This window comes from Euleptes europaea, chromosome 8 (genome assembly GCF_029931775.1).
Source record: "Euleptes europaea isolate rEulEur1 chromosome 8, rEulEur1.hap1, whole genome shotgun sequence".
NCBI classification, from domain to species: domain Eukaryota; kingdom Metazoa; phylum Chordata; class Lepidosauria; order Squamata; family Sphaerodactylidae; genus Euleptes; species Euleptes europaea.
In genome coordinates this window covers 40,433,258-40,452,794 of record NC_079319.1, presented here as the reverse complement: position 1 = coordinate 40,452,794, position 19,537 = coordinate 40,433,258, and the positions used below count along the sequence as shown (strand labels likewise).

The window sequence follows — 19,537 nt, the reverse complement described above, 5'->3', positions numbered from 1 at the left end:
ACTGTGAGGTAGTGCAGTACTAACACCAACTGGCCACTCTTGTAGGATAAACCAGCTTCTGATGGGAATTCACAATTGCTGTCTGATTATTCTGGATATTTTCCTTTGTTTGGGGAACTGACTGTCTTACTGTCATGTATCTTCCATATTACATGAGCTGCATTATTGCTCCTTGATTCACAGTAAGTGAGAACAAGAGGAATGTCTGAATCAAGCATAAATACAACTTTGATATGCCAAGGTGACACCAAATTGGGAGGAGTATCAAACATCCCAGAAGATATAGAATTCAATGAGATCTGAACACACTGGAAAAGTGTGTGAATTTTATGTGAATAAAATGCAATTCAACAAGAATAAGTGCAGAGTTCTACATCTGGGAAACAAAAATGAGAAGCACGCATACTGGATGGGTGATACACTTCTGGGCTGCAGTGTTTGTGAACAAGATCTTGGGGTATGGGTGGACTCCAAACTAAATATGAGCAGTAAATGTAAAGCAGTGGCAAAAAAGGCTAATGTGGTCTTGGGGTGTATCAACGTAGGCATAACATCCAGATTGTTAGATGTCATAGTCTTGCTGTACACTGTATTGGTCAGGCCACACTTGGAGTACTGTGTGCAGTTCTGGAGGCCTCACTTCAAAAAGGATATGGACAGAATGGAGTGGGTGCAAAGGAGAGCGATGAGGATGCTCATGGGGCCTGCAGACCAAGCCCTACAAAGAAAGGCTGAAGGACTTGGGAATGATCAGTCTGGAGAAGAGAAGGTTGAGTGGGGACAGGATTGCCGTCTTTAAGTATTTGCGAATCTGCACTTATAGGAGGGCAGGGAACTGTTCCTGTTAGTAGCAGAGGATACAATTCACAATAATGAGTATAAATTATGGGCAGAAAGGTACCAGCGGGATACTAGGAGTTTTTTTTACAGTCAGGGTACTTCAGGAGTGGAATCAGCTGCCTATGGAGGTGGTGGCTTCCCCTTATTGGCAGTCTTCAAGCAGCAAACAAATCTCTGTCACGTAGTACCCTCTGTCTGGAAGTATTATTTGTTAATGATTTCTAACACATATCTCTTTAAATTAAATTACCCATATTCAGGTAATTCACCAGGGAAAGTTCCAAATCACATACAACTTAGACTTCAACTGTTTACATTTATAATTGAAACAGAAAACTTACAAATGACACAGCACACAGTTAATACAGTGGTAGTCACAAACAAATACACAAAAAGCTAATTCCACAGGTAGTGTTCTGTATTACAGATGGTGCTCTGTATAGTACACAATCAAACCACAAGTCAAATAATATATTTCAAAATAAATTCATTCATTCATTAACCTTTAATAGGCATAGTTCAAAAGACATCTCGTACAAATTCTCACAATCAAAATCAAATCACACCAACCCAAGATGAACAAACCAGGGCCCCTATCAGGCTCAGAATTATACAGAATATATAAAATACAAATAAATATGCAATATATAAAATACACCGCATTATTGAAATTAAGCAAAAGGTTAAAATAATCTGCCCATCCAGCCGGACTGTGATATAATACAATAAACAATAATAGTCGTAATCATTGACCATTCACTAGATACACCAAAAATAAATTCCAAATATAATGTATACTCTTATTACCTATAGATAGGTGGCAGCCAGAGACAGAGCTTTTTCAGTGGTGGTGTCAGACAAAGGTGTCAGACAAAGATGTATTTTATTTCCCATCTCTTCAATCTAGATGCAGGACGTTTCATAAAGAAAACTGGATTAGATTGAGATGAAGTGATGGAATGAACATTAACAATTTCAGATATGTAGATGATACGTTACTGGCAGAAAACAGGGAAGAGTTGAAATGACCGCTGATGAAGGTCAAAGCAGAAAGTGCCAAAGCAGGATTACAGATGAACATCAAGGTGACAAAAGTTAATCACCAACGGAGGATTTAGACAACTTCAAGGTTGATGATGAAGAAACTGAAATTGTTCAAAATGGTCTATTCCTTGGCTGCATCATTAACCAAAGGAGACTGCAACCAATAAATTAGAAGGAAATTGAGACTGGGAAGGGCAGTTACGAAGGCAGTAGAAAATATTCTTAAGTGTAAGGATGTGTCACTGGTGATCAAGATCTAGATAATTCATGCCATCGTATTCTGCATTGTGCTGTGACCTGGATAGCCCAAGGTTAGCCTGATCTCGTCAGATCTCAGAAGCTAACCAGGGTCAGCCCTGGTTAGTAGTGGGATGGGAGACCACCAAGAAGTACCAGGGCCATGACATGTAGGCACCAACGGCAAACATCTCTTGCCTTGAAAACCCCATGGGATTGCCATAAATCAACTGTGACTGGACTGCAGAAAAAAAAGTATTCCCCATTACTATGCATGGGTGTGAAAGTTGGACAATGAATAAAGCTGACAGGGAGAAAGTTTATTCATTTGAAATGTAGTGTTGGAGGAGAGTTTTACGGATACCATGGACTGCCAAAAAGACAAATAAGTGATCTCTAGATCATTAACCAAAAGAGAGGCTGCAACCAAGAAATTAGAAGGAGATTGAGATTGAGAAGAGCAGTTACGAAGGCACTAGAAAATATTCTTAAGTGTAAGGATGGGTCACTGGTGACCAAGATCTAGATAATTCATGCCATCATATTCCATATTGTGCCCTGCCCCGTGGTGCAGAGTGGTAAGCTGCAGTACTGCAGTCCAAGTTCTGCTCACGACCTGAGTTTGATCCCAACAGAAGTTGGTTTCAGGTAGCTGGCTCAAGGTTGACTTAGCCCAGTGGTCGGCAAACCGCGGCTCGCAAGCCGCATGCGGCTCTTTGGGCCCTTGAGTGCGGCTCTGGAAACCCAAACGTTTCTGAGGAGGAGAAAGAGGCGTGCGGCCCCCCCCCCACCAAAAGTTGACCACGAAACCTCTCCTCACTGCCCCATTTCGGGTTTATTCCCCCCCATGAAAGGGGCGGTGTGTGAGGTAAAGTGCCCTCCTCCCCCCTCCCCCTTTCCCTCCTTTCACAGTGCGGCCGGGTTTTGCATGCGGCGCTTGAGGGCCGGCGGCGCCAAGGTGGGCAGCAGCAGCCAATCAGCGGGCAGGATTTTTCGCGCTGGTTTTGGCTGGCGGAGGAGGCCGAGGTGTTGAGGAGGGGCGGACGGGCGGACAGCAGGCCGGCTGGGGAGGGAAGGAAGGAGCCCAGGCGGCGGCGGCGAGGAGGAGGAGGTCGGGACCGGGGAGGGGGGAAGCCATGTTTGATTCATGCACATTTTCCCCATCCAGATTCTCAAAACTCTGTACAGGGGGTTATTGGCCATTTATGAATGGGAGGTTTTGCCTTGGATTTGCCACTCAGATGTACATTTTCCCCATCCAGATTCTCAAAACTCAACAATAAGCCCCCCTGCAGAATTTTGAGAATGCAGATGGGGAAAATGTACAGTGTTTGTCAGTCATTGTCATGATTTAATTTTATGGATACCTTACTTACAATTTAATGTTTATCAATAAATAAGATCACTATTAAGTATGATATCAAGTTTTATTCAGTGTACCTATAGTTTAATAAAGACTTAAAATTTTAATTAAAGTTTATTAAGTTAATAAACAGTACCTACCGATATAGTTTAAGTTTAAGAAATTTGGCTCTCAAAAGAAATCTCAATCGTTGTACTGTTGATATTTGGCTCTGTTGACTAATGAGTTTGCCGACCACTGACTTAGCCTAACATCTGAGGTCGGTCAAATGAGTACCCAGCTTGCTGGGGGTAAAGGGAAGATGACTGGGGAAGGCACTGGCAAACCACCCCGCAAACAAAGTCTGCCTAGTAAACGTTGGGATATGATGTCACCCCATGGGTCAGGAATGACCCGGTGCTTGCACAGGGGACCTTTACCTTTTTAGATCAAATCAAGCCTGAACTCTCCCTAGAAGCTAAAATAACTAAACTGAGGCTATTGTACTGGTCACATTATGAGAAGAGTCACTGGAAAGACAATAATGCTAGGAAAAGTCAAAGGCAGCAGGAAAAGAGGCAGACCCAACATGAGATGAATAGTCTCTATAAAGAAAGCCATGGCGATGGCCGTCAGTTTGCAAGACTTGAGCAAGGCTGTTAACGACAGGATGTTTTGGAGGTCATTCATTGTCACCAGACAATGGTCACCAGAAGGGACTGGATTGTATTAAACACACGCACAATTCAGCTTTGGAATACCTTCTCTCTGGAAGCTTACTTGGCACCTGCCTTATTTTCTTTCAGGCGTCAGGCCAAAACGTTTCCACGTGCCCAGGCTTGAACAGTGGGTTTACATTATTTTTAGAGTCCGCCGCGACCCCAGGACTGTTCTATGAATATTGTTTTTGGCCGCTAAATGTTTCATGCTGTTCTGACGCTCCGGCTGGGGTTGCGATGGTTTATTGCAATGGTAATTTTATGCGATTTTGATCATCCCATTGTCTCGCCCATGGTACTGTGTCTCCAGCAGGTCCCCTGAGAGCAGGCGCGCCCGCGTTTTGAACCCAACGAGCACGGCTCCCACGGGATGGCCTGCCCAACGAAGTCCCGCTGGATCAAGCGGGCCTCCCTGCGGAGTGAAACGCGCACCGGACGGGGAGCGCCCTCGCCGCGGACGCACGCGCCCTTTCGGCCTTTTCTCCCGGACAGGCGCTCCAGGCGCTGAGCGGAGCCCCCCCCGCCTCGCCCCCCATCACGCGCCCGGGCCCCGTCCGGCCAAGCGTCCCGGGGAGCCTGTGGCCAAAGGCGAGCCGCTCCTCTGCGCTCGCTCTCTCTGGCGCGCGCGCCCCCCGCCACAATCAGCCACGCGCCGCCTCGGCGTCCGGCCCCCTCGGCCGAAGAAGCCCCGCCCCCCGCCCCCCGCCCCCCGCCCCCTGCCTGGGCGCCCTCTCAGCCCCTAACAATAGTCGTCCTCCCCTCCAGCGCCCCTTCGAGTCCCCCCTCCGCCTCGCTGCTGGGCACCTGCCGGCCATTTCCAGCCGCCTCCCCCCTCTCCCCTCTGCCGCCTCCCCCGCCGTCTCCCGCCTTCCCTGCTCACAAGCCCCCTTCATAGGCTCTCCTCGGCCCGCCACGCGCGCCTCTGCCCCGCCCCTCCCCGCCACACGCCCACCCACCCACCCCCCGAGCCGAGGGGCGCAGTCGGGTGGGCGGCGGAGGCTTGGCTCGGGGTCCCGCCTGCCCTCCGCGTCGCCTTCCCCGGGGCTGGGGGGCGGGGGGTCCCTCGAACAAAGGGAAGGGGGCGGCGGCTGCGAGCGCGCGGGGCGAGGCGAGGCGAGGGGAGGGGGCGGCCGGCCGCGGGGGGCTGGGTCCGGATGCGGCGCGCGGCGGCTTGAGGGGGACGCGGCGCTGCCACCATGGGCTGCTGCACCGGCCGCTGCACTCTGATCTTCCTCTGCACGCTGCAGTTGGTGAGTGGCTGCCCTCGGCGAAGTGGCCGGGGAAGGGAAGGGGACCTCCCCCCCCCCCGCGTCCCGGTCCCTGTGCCTGCTGACCCCCCTCCGCGCCCCTCGGGCATGGCCAACTCTTCTGCAGTTGTTCCTTTCTCACTGCCCAGAGCCGCCTCCACCTAACGGGCACTGGGCGGCTGGGGCTCCGTGGCAGAGCGCCTGCTTGGCATGCGGAAGGTCCCGGGTTCAATCCCCGGCATCTCCAGCCAAAGGGACCGGGCAAGTAGGCGATGGGAAAGACCTCAGCCCGAGAGCCGCTGCCCGTCTGGGTAGGCAGTACTGACTTTGATGGGCCAAGGGGTCTGGTTCGGTAGAAGGCAGGTTCGTTCATGGGTTTGCTTAGGGGAGGGGCTGCGGCTCAGTGGTAGAGCCTCCGCTTGGCATGCGGAAGGTCCCAGGTTCAATCCCCGGCATCTCCGGTTAAAGGGACTAGGCGGGTAGGTGATGGGAAAGACCCCTGCCTGAGACCCTGGAGAGCCGCTTCCAGTCAGAGTAGGCAATAGTGAGTTGAATGGACCAAGGGTCTGTCTGATTCAGTGGAAGGCAGCTTCATGGGTTCACGTGACAGTGCTCTCTGAGAGCGGAGGGTCCCTCTCACCTTGGAGGCATTAGCAACTGCCCCTGGGCACAGGTGATCCCAGGAGTGAATGAAGCTGCTGGCGACCTTTCCTTCGGTACAGTCTGTCTGCTGTGTGAAATCTCCCATCTCCAGGAGAGCAGCTGCAGAGGATGAGGGACGGAGACCCTCCCACACAAGAGGGGCTAGGGGAGTCTCAAGTGGATTGATGCTTGATTTTTGTCACAGCTCTCTAAGGATTAATCCCCCAATAGGGAGTCTGTTTTGCAGCTGGCTTCCCCTTTCCTCTTAGGAGCTAGAAATGTGAGGATCTAGTGCCTGTTTTTTAATGTTCGCTACCCAGTGTGGAGCAGGAGCTTAGGTGTAAGGAACAGTAGAAGCAGAAAAGCCACTGCATGTTTCTCATGAAAACAACATGTTACCCTTTCATGTTCAGAGCAAGGACAGATTAGTTTCTTATTCTGATTAAAGTTGTGAATGTGCATTTAAAAGAAAAGCTAATTGTGGCTGATGCAAAGTGTGTTCTTTTTCTGGATGATCATGTGCTCCCAGGGAATAAAAGGGCTCTGGGGTGATGCTCAGTTCTTCTCTTTAGTCTCTTGTGTATTGTTGAAGGTTCTCTATGCCTGCCAGTTCTCTTGGACTTTGAAGGTAGACTCCTGTCCTGGGTTTTAGTTCAAGGCAGCTTAAATATATCTTGTGGTGTGAGGAAGAGGTTTCGTGCTCCCCCCCAATGTGCTTAAATCAGATATTTAAATTTTACTCAGTTCTGTGGAAACCACTCTTATTTGCATTGTCTCTGCTTGGCAGCTGGGTGCTATAACTGCTTGGTGATCAATATGAGGTCAAAGTGTTCAGACAGCACTGAGGATCTGGTAATGAGGGTAATGCTGCCTTTTAAAAATGAGTTCAGGATTACTAGGTGAAATCTTAACTCTACTCAGACAATTTGTTTTCCTGCCAAAGTAGCATTTTATAGCATACATTTTAAAAATGGCATATTTTTGCAGCACATTGTGTGGAACTCTGCTCTTTATTTTCCAGTCATTTTCTTATCTTTGAGAGTCACTGACTTGTTTCCATCAAATGCAGGGGTGGGGAGGGGAGAAGAGAGGTTTGAATTGAAAAAAGCAGACATTTTTCTGGGTACTCCGTTGGGAGGAAAGCACAGTTTTTGTTCTAAATAAATCTTTGCTGGGTCTGCATGGCCAAAAGGTTGTAGTGCTGTGGGTTGCCAGATCAACTCCTACTCTGAGTAAATACATATGTATGCATGTCTCATTTAATTTCTACATTATTGAGTTTTCATTGTGTAGTATAGTTAGTATAATTGCTTCCATGAAAGTAATTGTTAGAAGATTTAATTCCTAGCAGGATATTTAAAAGAGCGTTGTTCCGTTGGGGTTTGTCTATATTTGTTCGCTTAATTCATTTATACCCCGTCTTTCTCCCTAACCTGCCTTTCTCATTGAGACCCAAGGGGGACTACACTGTGTAGAACAATACACTCAGATAGCCTGAGATATCTAATAAACAATGCAATAGGACTAAGATTACAAGAAAAAATTAGAGAGAGTGCAAAAACGAATCAAACATATGTCATTATAGACCATTATTGTCCTTTCTATGGATTCATGACGAGTCATGATCTGGTTTACCTGTTGGTTGCAGGGCCAGGAAGGGGGAAACAATACTCAAAGGTTGGTGTTGAATATGATATATTTGGGATTAAATTGCCAAAAAAGCAGTAGCTGGATCTGTTTAGAGCAGTTATGTCAAAATGTAACATAGGAATGGGTGACATCTGCTAAGGACATGCAACAAAAGTGTGAGGAGTTCACTAGCCCTGAGAAAACCTTTCCAACATGACTTCTTATCAGTTAACTCCAACTATTCCCTCAATCAAAGGGAAGGGAGTCCCTGGGTCCAATGCTATGCCTTTTCTGATTCTTATTATTTAGGATTATTTTTACAATTCCGTTAATAGACTTTGACTTGAGGGGCTGACTTGGTCAGATCCACAAAAGACCTGTTTTGGAATAGGCTCAGTGATATAATAGCATGGAATTTAAAGGCACTTCAAGACTGGTGTGAGCTTATAGTTTCTGAGCTCCTCCTCCCTGCCTATTTTGTATAGCAGCTTTTCTTAAAATTATCAAGGTGTTTCCAGAAATAATCCTAAGAAGCTGGTGATAAAGCCCTAGCCTCAGCTTGGCCTGCAAAATCTATCTTTATTATAAAGTGATCTGTATTTTTAAGGCTGTCCACCTCCTCTCTATAGCTCTTGTAAAGCTAGTTTTATTGTGTGTGTGCGCGCGTGTGTTTTCGGTGAGTGAAAATATTACATAGTTACACATTAATCAAATACCAACACTTCTGCACAGGTGGGTCCCCCCCACACACAACAGATTATACTTGGGATTCACAAGCCGAATGTGATCCAATCAGATCCAAAGGTGGTACAATCCGCAAGGTAGAAGTTGCACTGTAGGGGCACAAAGCCTACGCACAGTTGTGCCTTCTCCAAAGGTGGTATTTCATAAACTTGTGGTTTGTCACTGAATTGCCCATCAGGAAGACTGGAAAACCTCCAAATAGACATACGAGTATGCTAGGAGCAACCATCAGATAGCCTAAACCAGTCATTCATGTTTAATTGTCTCGTATTTTGTCTTAGCTGCTCTGAGTTCCTCTTCAGGTATTATGCTTAGTTGGCAGAGTAATCAACTGAGCATTAAAAGGTGATAAGATAGTCTAATGAGGAACATGTGGGTAGTTTGTACTTTCCATTGAATAAAGGCTTTCTTGCACACTGATTTTTACCTGGCTGAAGATCTCTACTAATTACGACATTCAGTTCTAGTTTTCTTCATCTCGCTGGTATAACAGAAAGAATAAAAAGTGAAACAGGCAATTTTTTTTTTTAAAAAAAATTGTAACTCAGCTCTGACAGTTGCAGTGGAAGTATATACTGTTCTGTTGGATTTCTTGGTAGCTATAAGGACTGTAAGTACTACTGAATGTGAATAGCCCCCATAATATGTAGAAGGTTGCATATAAAATTCTTCAGAAACCTACTGTATTTTATAACAGGCTCATCAAATGATTGAACAGCTTTCAAAACTGGTGCTAACTTAACAACTTCTCTCTATTCTAATAATACTTACATTATTTAATGCCCACTGTCAAATTCCATGCCCACTGTCAAATTCCACATCATTTTAGTAACCAGTGAATTCCAATCAAGACAAATGCTTTTAGAGGGGCATGCTTTCGTTTAAACCAATAAAACTATAGTACCTATATGTTTGGAAACTAACAGTGCATTCCTGAGTGGAATGCCTGCGCTGGGCTTAGGAGGCAACGCAGCGGCGAAACCTCTGCCCAGTCCAAAAAAACCGTGCAACCCTCATAGGGTTGCACTGGAGATACGCCACCTAAAAGGTGGCGTATCTCGGGGGAGGGGGGGAAGGGGGAGCTCCTGAACTGAAATGGCTCAGGAGGCCGTCTACTGGTGGCCCCTCCCCCTGGCCGGTGGCATAACGCCCCGGGAACACCTTCCAGGACGCCGTTATGCCCCAGGAATGCCTCCCGGGTTGCCGCCGTGGCCTTTGCCGGCATGTGGACGCCAGTGGTGCTGCCGCTGCAGCAGCTGGAGACTGGCGGGCGGCCCTGCATGCCGGCGCTGGGGCCACAAACCCCAGTGTGCGCCTCCCAGATGCCGGCGTGGGCCCTTGCGTTGGCGTGGGCCTTCGCCGGCCTCCTGACAACTTTGGTGCAGGCTGCCGGCGCGGCTCAGAAATGGGCTGTAAATTTTGATCTGGTAGCAACCACTTGTAAAGAGCCCAGGATATTTTTAGAGAAGAAACTAGTTAGGGTATTGAATTGATGTTTGCTGAAATTGTCACCACTATGTATGTATTGCTGGAGATCTGGGGTTGCCAGGTCCCTCTTCTCCACCAGCAGGAGGTTTTTGGGGCAGAGCCTGAGGAGGGTGGGGTTTGGGGAGGGGAGGGACTTCAATGCCATAGAGTCCAATTGCCAAAGTGGCCATTTTCTCCAGGTGAGCTGATCTCTGTCAGCTGGAGATCGGTTGTAATATCAGGAGATCTCCAGGTAGTACCTGGTGCTTGGCAACCCTTCCATTTCTCCCATCACTGACTTTAGTAAATCACCAAACTACAGGGTAACAAAAACCAAATCACTTCCTTTGCTATCCTCATGGATGCCAAAAAGAAATGGTATTTGCGAACAAATGATTTATTTGTGCTTGAGGAAAGAAAGCCCCACTCTACCAGGAAAACATCAGAACTTTCGAAAACAGTTTCAGCCTAATCCTGTGCAAGTTTGCTTAGAAGCAAGTCCCACTGAGTTGAGTGGCATGGGTAGTTCTACTAAGCGTGCTTAACGTTGCAGTCTTAGGACAACACTAGATATTTGCTGAAAGTTTGATTGCTGCCCAAAACAGCAACCATGCAATTGCTTATCTCTCTCCCTCCATAAGATATAGTTTGTGTCATGACATTGCAACATAGCTGTGCTTTCCCACCCTTATTCCTTACTGCTGGCTACTATGCGGGGGGGGGAGGGGAGAAAAATGTGACGAGGTACATGGCTATGGCTCAGTGTTGAGCAATTTGCTTTGTGTGCAGAAGGTCCCAGGTTCAATACCTGGTTTCTCTAGTTGAAAGGATTGGGTAACAGGTGATGTGAAAGACCTCTGCCTGAGACTCTGGAGAGCTGCTGCCAGACAGAGCAGGCAACACTGACCTTGATAGGCCAATGGTCTGACTTGGTATAAGGTAGCTTCATGAGTTCAAGTTATAAAAAAAACTTCATACATGGAGGGAGGGTTGTGCACAGTTGCTGTTTTCTGTGGCAGCATTGTATTTAGTGTAATAGCTACTAGTTTAGTCCTCTTAAATTAAAAAGTAGGTTTCCCTATTATAAATGAAACAAAACACATGGGCAAGCATAGGAGGAGAACTCTCTGAAAACTCTAGACTTTTATATGATGGTGAAAAGTATAGTCACCAGCTGATGTTTAGGAGCTGGTGTGGTGTAGTGGTTACGGAGTTGGACTGGGAGCTGGAAGATCCAGATTTGAATCCCCTCTCTGCAATTTAAGTTTGCTAGGTGACCTTGGGCCAGTCACACTTTCTCAGCCTGACCTACCTCATCAGGTTGTTGTGAGGATAAAATGGAGGCAAGGAGAATGATGTAAGTCACTTTGGTGTTCATTAGGGAGAAAGGTGGGGTTTAAATGAAGTAAGTAAATAAATAGATAGGTAGTTAACCATTCTCTTTAAAGTCAGAATTGCCGGTTGTATGTTGTGCCATATGGTTTGTGCCAGTTGCAGCTCCCTTCACAAATGTATGTTTCAGAAATGGTCTCTGTATGTAAGTCAGTGCTGTGTAGGTTTGTTTGTTGTCTGGAACTGAACATCTTTCAGGCCAAGTTTAAGAAGTTTCATTTCCCTCTTGGGATGTGTTGTTTATAGTTTCTGTATTTTGAGTGCCTACTCTAAAATAGAAAACAATGGTTATGTTGATATATAATGGTTTAATAATTTCCTTGCCACATTCATATCTGTTTCCCATCGTTTCCTATGTCTGTTTCCCATTGTGATTATTTCCAGATGCATGTGGGGAAAAGAGAATCCGAGGTTGTTGGGAGGTGGAATCAGGATTTGAAAACAGCTCTGAACCATGTATTTTTTAACTGTAGTTTTTTAATTTCTTTATATGTACATATTTGGGGAGATTTGATGGTTTGTATGGATAAAAATGACATTACTGTTTTGACATAATCAAGGTGTGCGTGTTTTATAATAACGTGTCAGAATCTGGTTTGTGGCTCAGAGCTGGTGTTAATCCGAGTGTCACTATCCATATTGTGACTTGAACACACATGAACACATGAAGCTGCCTTATACTGAATCAGACCCTTGGTCCATCCAAGTCAGTATTGTCTACTCAGACTGGCAGCGGCTCTCCAGGGTCTCAGGCAGGGGTCTTTCACATCACCTACCTGCCTAGTCCCTTTAACTGGAGATGCCAGGGACTGAACCTGGGACCTTCTGCATGCCAAGCAGAGGCTCTACCACTGAGCCACGGCCCCTCCCCATGGCCCCTTTGAAGAAGCTAGATCAGAAATCAAGACTCAGAGGCAGAATGGCAAATTGAAGACCTTTATCAAAAGAACAGAGTTGCCAGCTGGTGCCAGCCGTCAGGTGACATTTCCAGGCACGATTGGATTGCTGAAAAATGTTTAAAAAAGAAAAAAGTGCAAGAGTAAGTGGAATGCACCTGGAAAAAGAAACTGTAATTATGTAACAGCCTGGAAGTTTCAAGCACAGGCAAACAGAAGGAATGTGTCCTACAGTTTGACATATCAATAACACAGAGTAGAATACGGAGGTATTTCCCAGGCGTGCACAAATGTCTGTTGGTCTCAATAGCCTGCTATTATTCATGGCGAACACCTTTTGTTCCTCCTAGTATGAATTCTCTGGCAAATGAAGAGGTGAGGCCTTATCTTTTTTTGTGCTTGGTTGTGAAAAAACAGCAGAAGTCTTTCCCACTGCTTAGAAGAGACTCTTGCTGTTTTGTCATTCCTCCATACCCTCTGTTCACATATGACCCCAGCCAAGGAGATCTGATCACCAAAAGGCCAGCATTATGATTTCTCTTGGCAATCTGGCAAGTGGATCTGTAGATGGTTGTGTCTTTCTGTTCACCAGCTGTAGCTTGTCGCATAAATGTGCCCTGTTTCCTGTTAGGTGTTGAGCATAGGCCAGGAGTTGCACTGGCTAATGACACTCTTGGTTCAGTTAGAGTGGCCTGAGGAGGGAGTTAAGGAGGGGCTCAATGGACAACCGTATGTTTTGCATGCAGAGGGTCCGGCTTCAGTCCTTTCCATCAAAGGATCTCAGGTAATGAGTAGTTTGCCTGGAAAACGGGAACCACTGCGAGTCACAATTAGATGTTACTGAGCTAGATGTACGAATAGTCCAGTCTGGTACAAGACCGCTTAGTGTGTTCATATCAGGTACGTAAGAATACTGAAGACAAGTTGTTTGTCTGCTCCACACCATGTCCCGATGTGAATAGATTTTCGTTCTCATCTATTTGCTGGTCAATATTATGGATCATATCTAACATCTCAGAGACGTTTCATGGTGAGTTTGAATACATATTCAGGTTTTTCTTAAAATAGACCCTCTAGGTAAAAAATATTAGAAAATATTCAGATATTGATTTTTTGGACAATCAAGAGTTCAGGTTCAGAAGTTTCATATGGAGATAGTTAGCACAGACTAGTTATCTTGTGACATTATCTGATGTGTATGAGATTAAGGATACCTGGGGTGTGCCAGCTGCTCTTGCTCACAAGTTGCTAGTGAACTTGTGGCCCCATCGCTGAAGGGGCGAAGGGATGTCAAGGTGGAAACCCCCACTACTCAAAGAACACGCAATGACAACAGACAACCTTCTGGAAAGAAAATGGCCACAACTTTACTGGTTACAGTAGCTTTCAGAGTTTTGGCACAGCATGAGGCAACGGATCCTAGCATCAGCCAACCCGTCTGCTGGGATGGGGGCTAGGGCTGCAATCCTGAAGGGAGGGGGGGTTGAAGCTCTTCAGGAGCCGGCGTGACCCTGTGCTGGCGTAGGTGCTGCCTTATCACTGAATAAAGTGGCACCTACACTGGTGCAGGGGCAAACACACCGGTACCTGAAAGCCATGTTGCTTTGTGGGGCTCCGCAGCTGTGCTGCTATGCCAGCAGTGAAATTTCGGAAGTGGGGGCCTGCGCCAGTATGGGGGAGAGTTCCCGGGGCACTCCTGGGGGTGGAGTTGCCTCTGGGCAGCTTCTTAACACCTTTGGATCCAGGAACGCCTCCTTCAGCTGCAGTGTTGCCATGCCACCTTTTTGGTGGTGTAGCCTCGCTGTTTGCTATGGGGGCATTTTTAAAGTGTTTTTATTTTATTTTCAGCGGCAAGGAAGCCTTTGTGGAGGTGGTGCAGCTGTGTCGCTCCTGGTCACTGTGGGTCTACCCCTCCCTTAGGGGTAGCAGATAGTGGCATCTTGACTGAATGATTTCTGATAAAGCCCCACCCTCCTTCCAAATTACTATGCGGAGTGGTGGTAGAAAGTGCTGCCAAGTTACAGTTGACTTATGGCAACCCCGTAGGGTTTCCAAGGCAAGAGATGTCCAGAGGCAGTTTGCTTGCCTTGGCGTAGCAACTCCAGACTTCCTTGGTGTTCCCCCCCCCCAAGTTTTAACCAGGGCCAACCCTGCTTAGCTTTTGAGATCTGATGGGATTGGGCAACCCTGGATTTTAAGTTCTCTTGTTTCTGGAATTTCAGCCTGGAATTCTCCCTGTGTGTGCGTGTATGCATGCATACATTTCTCCATTATAAACCTAGTTTGAATACTAAAGTCTTTCAACTCTTTGAATTTTTTTTTAAAGTTCTTAGTCTCTATCTAATGTTAGTCATGAGTAAGTCTTGCTGGAACCAGTGGAACATGTAAGCTGCAACTATTAAGTCCTTCTGGGCCAACATTTTTGTTTTCTACTTCAGTACTGTTTTGGGTGGCTAAGAATGTGCTGACAGTGATAGGAGGAGAAGCTAACCTTTTACCCTGTACTGTTTTCCATATCGAAGTTGCTCCCAAGCCGCAGTTGGGTCTCTGGGGAGAAATACAAATGCCTGCTACAGTTACTTGGATGCATCTCTAGATATGTAGACTGGTTCTCAGCCTGCTGTGTGAACCAAACCTCCAGTATCCCATAGAATAGAATGTTCAGGATGTGTTAGCTCCAGCAGAAGTAAGTTTTTCAAGCAGACACAAAGCTTCATCAGACCAGAGTCTTTCCATGCATGGGGCTAGAGATGAGAAGACTGGGGGAGGGGACTGGAAAAAAAATCAGGAACATCCCCCCTTTCCTCCCAAGAACTACCACACTGTGGGGGGGGGGGGAACTCCCATGAAATATTTTCTGTTACAGAATGAATAAAATGCTTTTTAAAGCAAGATTCCCCCCCCATTCAAAATGTATAGTATTAAAAAATCTGAGGATTTTCTCCATTTTTCCAGTGGAAAATGATCAGGAAATTTTGAGGAGCGCTGAAAAAAATTCTTATACTGTAGACATATACAACATTTTCAGTATTTTTTGTTTAAATGTAAATTACTTTGGCAATAATTAATATGCTATCATGAGTTTAATGATAATACATTATTAAAGAGTTTGATATTTTCAGTGCTACAGTGTTTACCTTAATATCCAGACATGCTGGCAGTTCTGCCTACTGTGATTCTATGAAAAAGTCTCTGTCCAAATACTACAGAATTTGTATTCTGCCATCAACTTTTATTTTCCCTACCTCTCAGGTGGTAAAAAGATAAGGATAACTGCTGTGTTAACATATGGTACAGCAATTTGCAACTTTCTCAAGTATTGGGTATACTTGCAAGTTGTTTTTTTAAAGAATGGTACAGCAGTTTGCAACTTTCTCAAGTATTGGGTATACTTGCAAGTTGTTTTTTTAAAGAAAATGAAGATAGTTATATTGTTCAATTCCATTTATGCCAAATCATACAATTTTGTACACTAACTTATAATCAATGTATTTTATGTTGCTCAATCAATAAAAAATAGGTTTGATAGGGAAGTAAGTATTGCATATAGTTTAATTCCCGCCCAAATTTAAGCTTCCTCCCCAAGAAATGTTTCTAATGGTTTCAAAGTTTCCAGAAATTTTACATCTCTACATGAGACTCCCAATCATAGCTATCTCAGTGTAGCATACATTATGCAGTAGAAGTTTATCTTTGAGGCTACAATGCATTTTACAAAATGTTTATGTTTTGGTTTCACATTTTGCATTGGACAAATGTCAGTTTATTAAGAATGTACTGATAGAAGAGACTTCATGAATCCAGTAACGTAAAAACCAGATAAATATAACAGATACTTGTTGTGGGCCAATGAATCACAAGACCATTCTACTAGATAAAAATTTCCCTGTGTGTAGAGAAAAGAAGTGCAAACATTGGTGTAAGGGGTGAATTGATTAATAGTACTGACAAATGTAATGATTACAGGAATTAGTCTGTTGTTTTAATTAAGGGAAGCAGGTGCTGTGGTTCATTATGAGCTCAATTTCACTGACGTAGATTAGTATTTTCGTGGGAGCACTTCTTAGTGAAATGACCCCTTCACTCACATGTTTTCCGGGGTAGGTTTTTCTCTTTATTGTTACTTGACTAATTACAGGTGTATGTGGTATTGTAATTGGCTTAAAGGTGGGTGTGGGCTGAAACTAGTGGGATCATTCTAAGATGAATGCCAGGTCAACCACATTTGTACAGAGTCAAAAAGTTCAGATTTTGTGTATTTGTGAATTATTTAATTCAGTAATTATAGTGATTCTTATGTGGGATTGCAGCTATCAGAGTCACCAGTTTAGTTACTGAAGCACATGTTGTTGGTGACATAGTTCTTGGTTTGAACTGTTGTTGCATGGTGTGGTCAATTTGTTCATGGTTTTCATGTTTGATGAAACAGTCTGCAATCCGTGACTGTCATTCTTCCCAATAATACTCAGTGGTCTCTGTGATTCATTTGGGAAGGATGCAAACACTAAGTTATCTTACAGTCATATTTCTATTTATTTTGCTGTTTATTTTACTTCATTCATACCCTTCCTTTCATGAGGGCCCAAAGTGCCTTACATTGTTCTTTGCTCCTCCGTTTTATCCTTGTAAGAGCCCTCTGAGGTAGGTTAGGCTGAGAGTGTGTGTGTGACTGGCCCATGGTCACCCAGCAAACGTCTGTGGCAGAGTGGGGGTTCAAAACTGTGTCCCCAGATCCTAGTCTAACCACTACAACAAATACTGTACTAGCTTTCAAGTAGAGAAGAACATAAAGATTGTCTATGTTCTCCTAATTATTATTTGGCATATAAAAAAAAGTTTTGATTCTGAGCAAATGCTGTTCTGTGTCATTTCAAGGTTTGTATGGTAATAGAAAATTCCAAGTTATTGTCTTCCTACATAGTAGGTTATGCGGAGGCAGGCATTGGCAAACCAACTTTCAACGTCTTTTTGCCTTGAAAACCCCACCGGGGTCACCATAAATCAGATGTGACTTGATGGGGGGAAAACGGTAAGTTAAGGGTTTTGAGATGAATGAAGGAACTAAAGGGAAGATGTGAAAGATTCAGGTGAAGACTACGAAGGATTTGGCCCAAAGAAGATTGTTTAGGTCCTGTTGAAGTGCCCAACTCTTTTATCATTAATCCAATTGTATTTTCCGCTCCTGTGAATCAAGTTCTGATCAAGAATCTTGTAGACAAGTTGTCGGGTTTCATGCTATCTTGAACCACTGCTTAGCCTCTATCAGGGGGTGTAATACTTTTGTTACTCAATCATACTTACCTAGAAGTAATGTTCCTTAGTGAAGCAGCTGTAGTGCACATTGTGTTACCTGAAGTCATAAAAATACTTTAGGATATAGGATGTTGCCAGTTGATGCTGTAATTGCCACATAAAAGGAAATCGCTTGCTAAACATAAAATCAGCTTTCCAAACAGATGTCTGTATTAAAAATTTTTGAGTTTTGTTAAGAAAACAAGCAATTAGATTAAAAGAGGGAATGAAATTAAGTGTTAGTGGCATTCTCAGGTGAATGTATCCAAGCCAACCCAAAACTCCTCTGACAGCCCTGTTTTGAATACTTCCCCCTCCCCTCTGTAACAGTTGCCTGATAGCCTGACATCAGTTACAGTTTCCCTGCCTTTGGAAGCAGAAGTCAATGATGTGGAAGAGGAGCCCATTGCTTTAGAAGTATTTGGGTCTAGAATTCAAAGGAAAACAAATGCTAAGGAATTTTATCATATTAATATTCTATATGAGTGAGCCTTCAGATAAATTTTAGATGTAATCAATGTAGTTTAAAGTGTACCATTTTCAGGAAGGTTAGAATTATGTGCTGCTTCTGTTACTATGAATTTCAGTTCCCGAATAGACCAATGCTGGAGGCAATATCACAGTATTTAGAGTAATCTCTCCCCCCCCCTTCTCCCTTCTGTGTCCGCAGCGAAATCTTTCTGAGCTCTCTAAGAATCTATATCTTATAGCAGTTTCTATCAAAGGACACAAACCTCCTGCAAAGTACCATTTGGACCATTTTCCCATACTATCATTTTCCCATCCAGGGCAAAGGTTTGTGTCTCTTCTGCCTTTGCGTGAAAGAGAAAGAACAGAGAAGCTGCTGTAGAAGCTTTAAGAGGAAGGGTAAGAAAGTGGTTACTGTAGTACTGGAGGAGGGCCAGAGAGCTACTTTTAATTGCTTGGAGAGTGATTGATCACTTCCAGGTGACCTTCTGCCCACCCGTGTTCCAAGGGGAACTCTTGTTTTTAAAGAGCACAAAACAGGTTCAGAAGAACTGAATACTTCCTGGTACATGTTCAGCTCTTTACTTGAAATAGCAGAAGATGATAGAATGTCCAGTATCTCTTAGAAGGTTTTAGGATAAGGCCATAATGACTGCAACCATGTCGTTGAATGTGTTATGTAAGTGCACACACTATCAGGTATGACTATCAGATGAAGTCATTGAACCATTAGGAGGCCAAGCCGAAAAAAAGCACTCCCCCCCCCCCACAATCTAAAAATGTTATGGTTGAGAATACACACATAGAGGTATCCTTAGGGGATTTTTTCTTTCACACATTAATCTGACAGCCCTACTGTCTACCATTTCACTACTACAGTAGTTGCACTTTGTAATGTTTCACAGATATTGACACCATACTGAGTATCTTGGGTCATCTATTATTAACATGTAAGCAATATTGCAAGACTAAAATTGTATTCTCATTATTGATACTACTTTTAACGTTTCAGCTTTTGAAAGATGCAGGCCTGGCTTTGCTGTGTTTTTGTTTCTTTGCAACGAGAGCGAATGTCAGAACCTGCAGGCTGTCCTTCACGATGTATTAAAGGCAAGCTAGCTATCGATTTCCTAAAAACATCTCAGATTTTGAACCTATCCTGTCAAGTAATCACATATGCTTCTAACTGGTTATTTTAAGTTTACATTCTTCAAAAAAATATTCAGCACCCAACTGTGGAAATTGTACTGCTTTACAATAAACCAAAAGTGGGGAGAAGTTTATTCTTCTGCTGTCACCAAGTATATAGCAGCCATGGGTCTGAGCACTTATATCCAGGATTTGCACTGAAGAGTATTAGGCTGCATTCTTGTTTCATTAAAGGTATTTATGAGGCTTCTGGATGTTCTTCCATAGGAAGCTCCATGTCAATGACTGTACTGCATGAGGGAATGGTGACTATGTTGATTTCTTCAAGACTCGATTGTCAGTAAACTTCCACCATCCCTGAGAGGTAATTCTCCAGGTTATTAAGGTGATCGTACACATTACAGCAGTCACAGGGAATTACCGCACTGC

The 19,537-nt window shown here is 44.5% G+C and overlaps 1 protein-coding gene across 1 annotated transcript in view; it reads left to right on the top strand.

Moving 5' to 3' along the window:
* The first annotated feature begins 5,338 nt into the window (after nt 1-5,338).
* Nucleotides 5,339-19,537, top strand: part of NKAIN3 (sodium/potassium transporting ATPase interacting 3) — a 235,146-nt gene continuing 220,947 nt past the window's right edge. Inside the window, exon 1 of the mRNA XM_056854473.1 lies at nt 5,339-5,432. Coding sequence (XP_056710451.1) covers nt 5,379-5,432 — 54 coding nt within the window. The 5' untranslated portion in view covers nt 5,339-5,378. The remainder of the gene's footprint in view (nt 5,433-19,537) is intronic.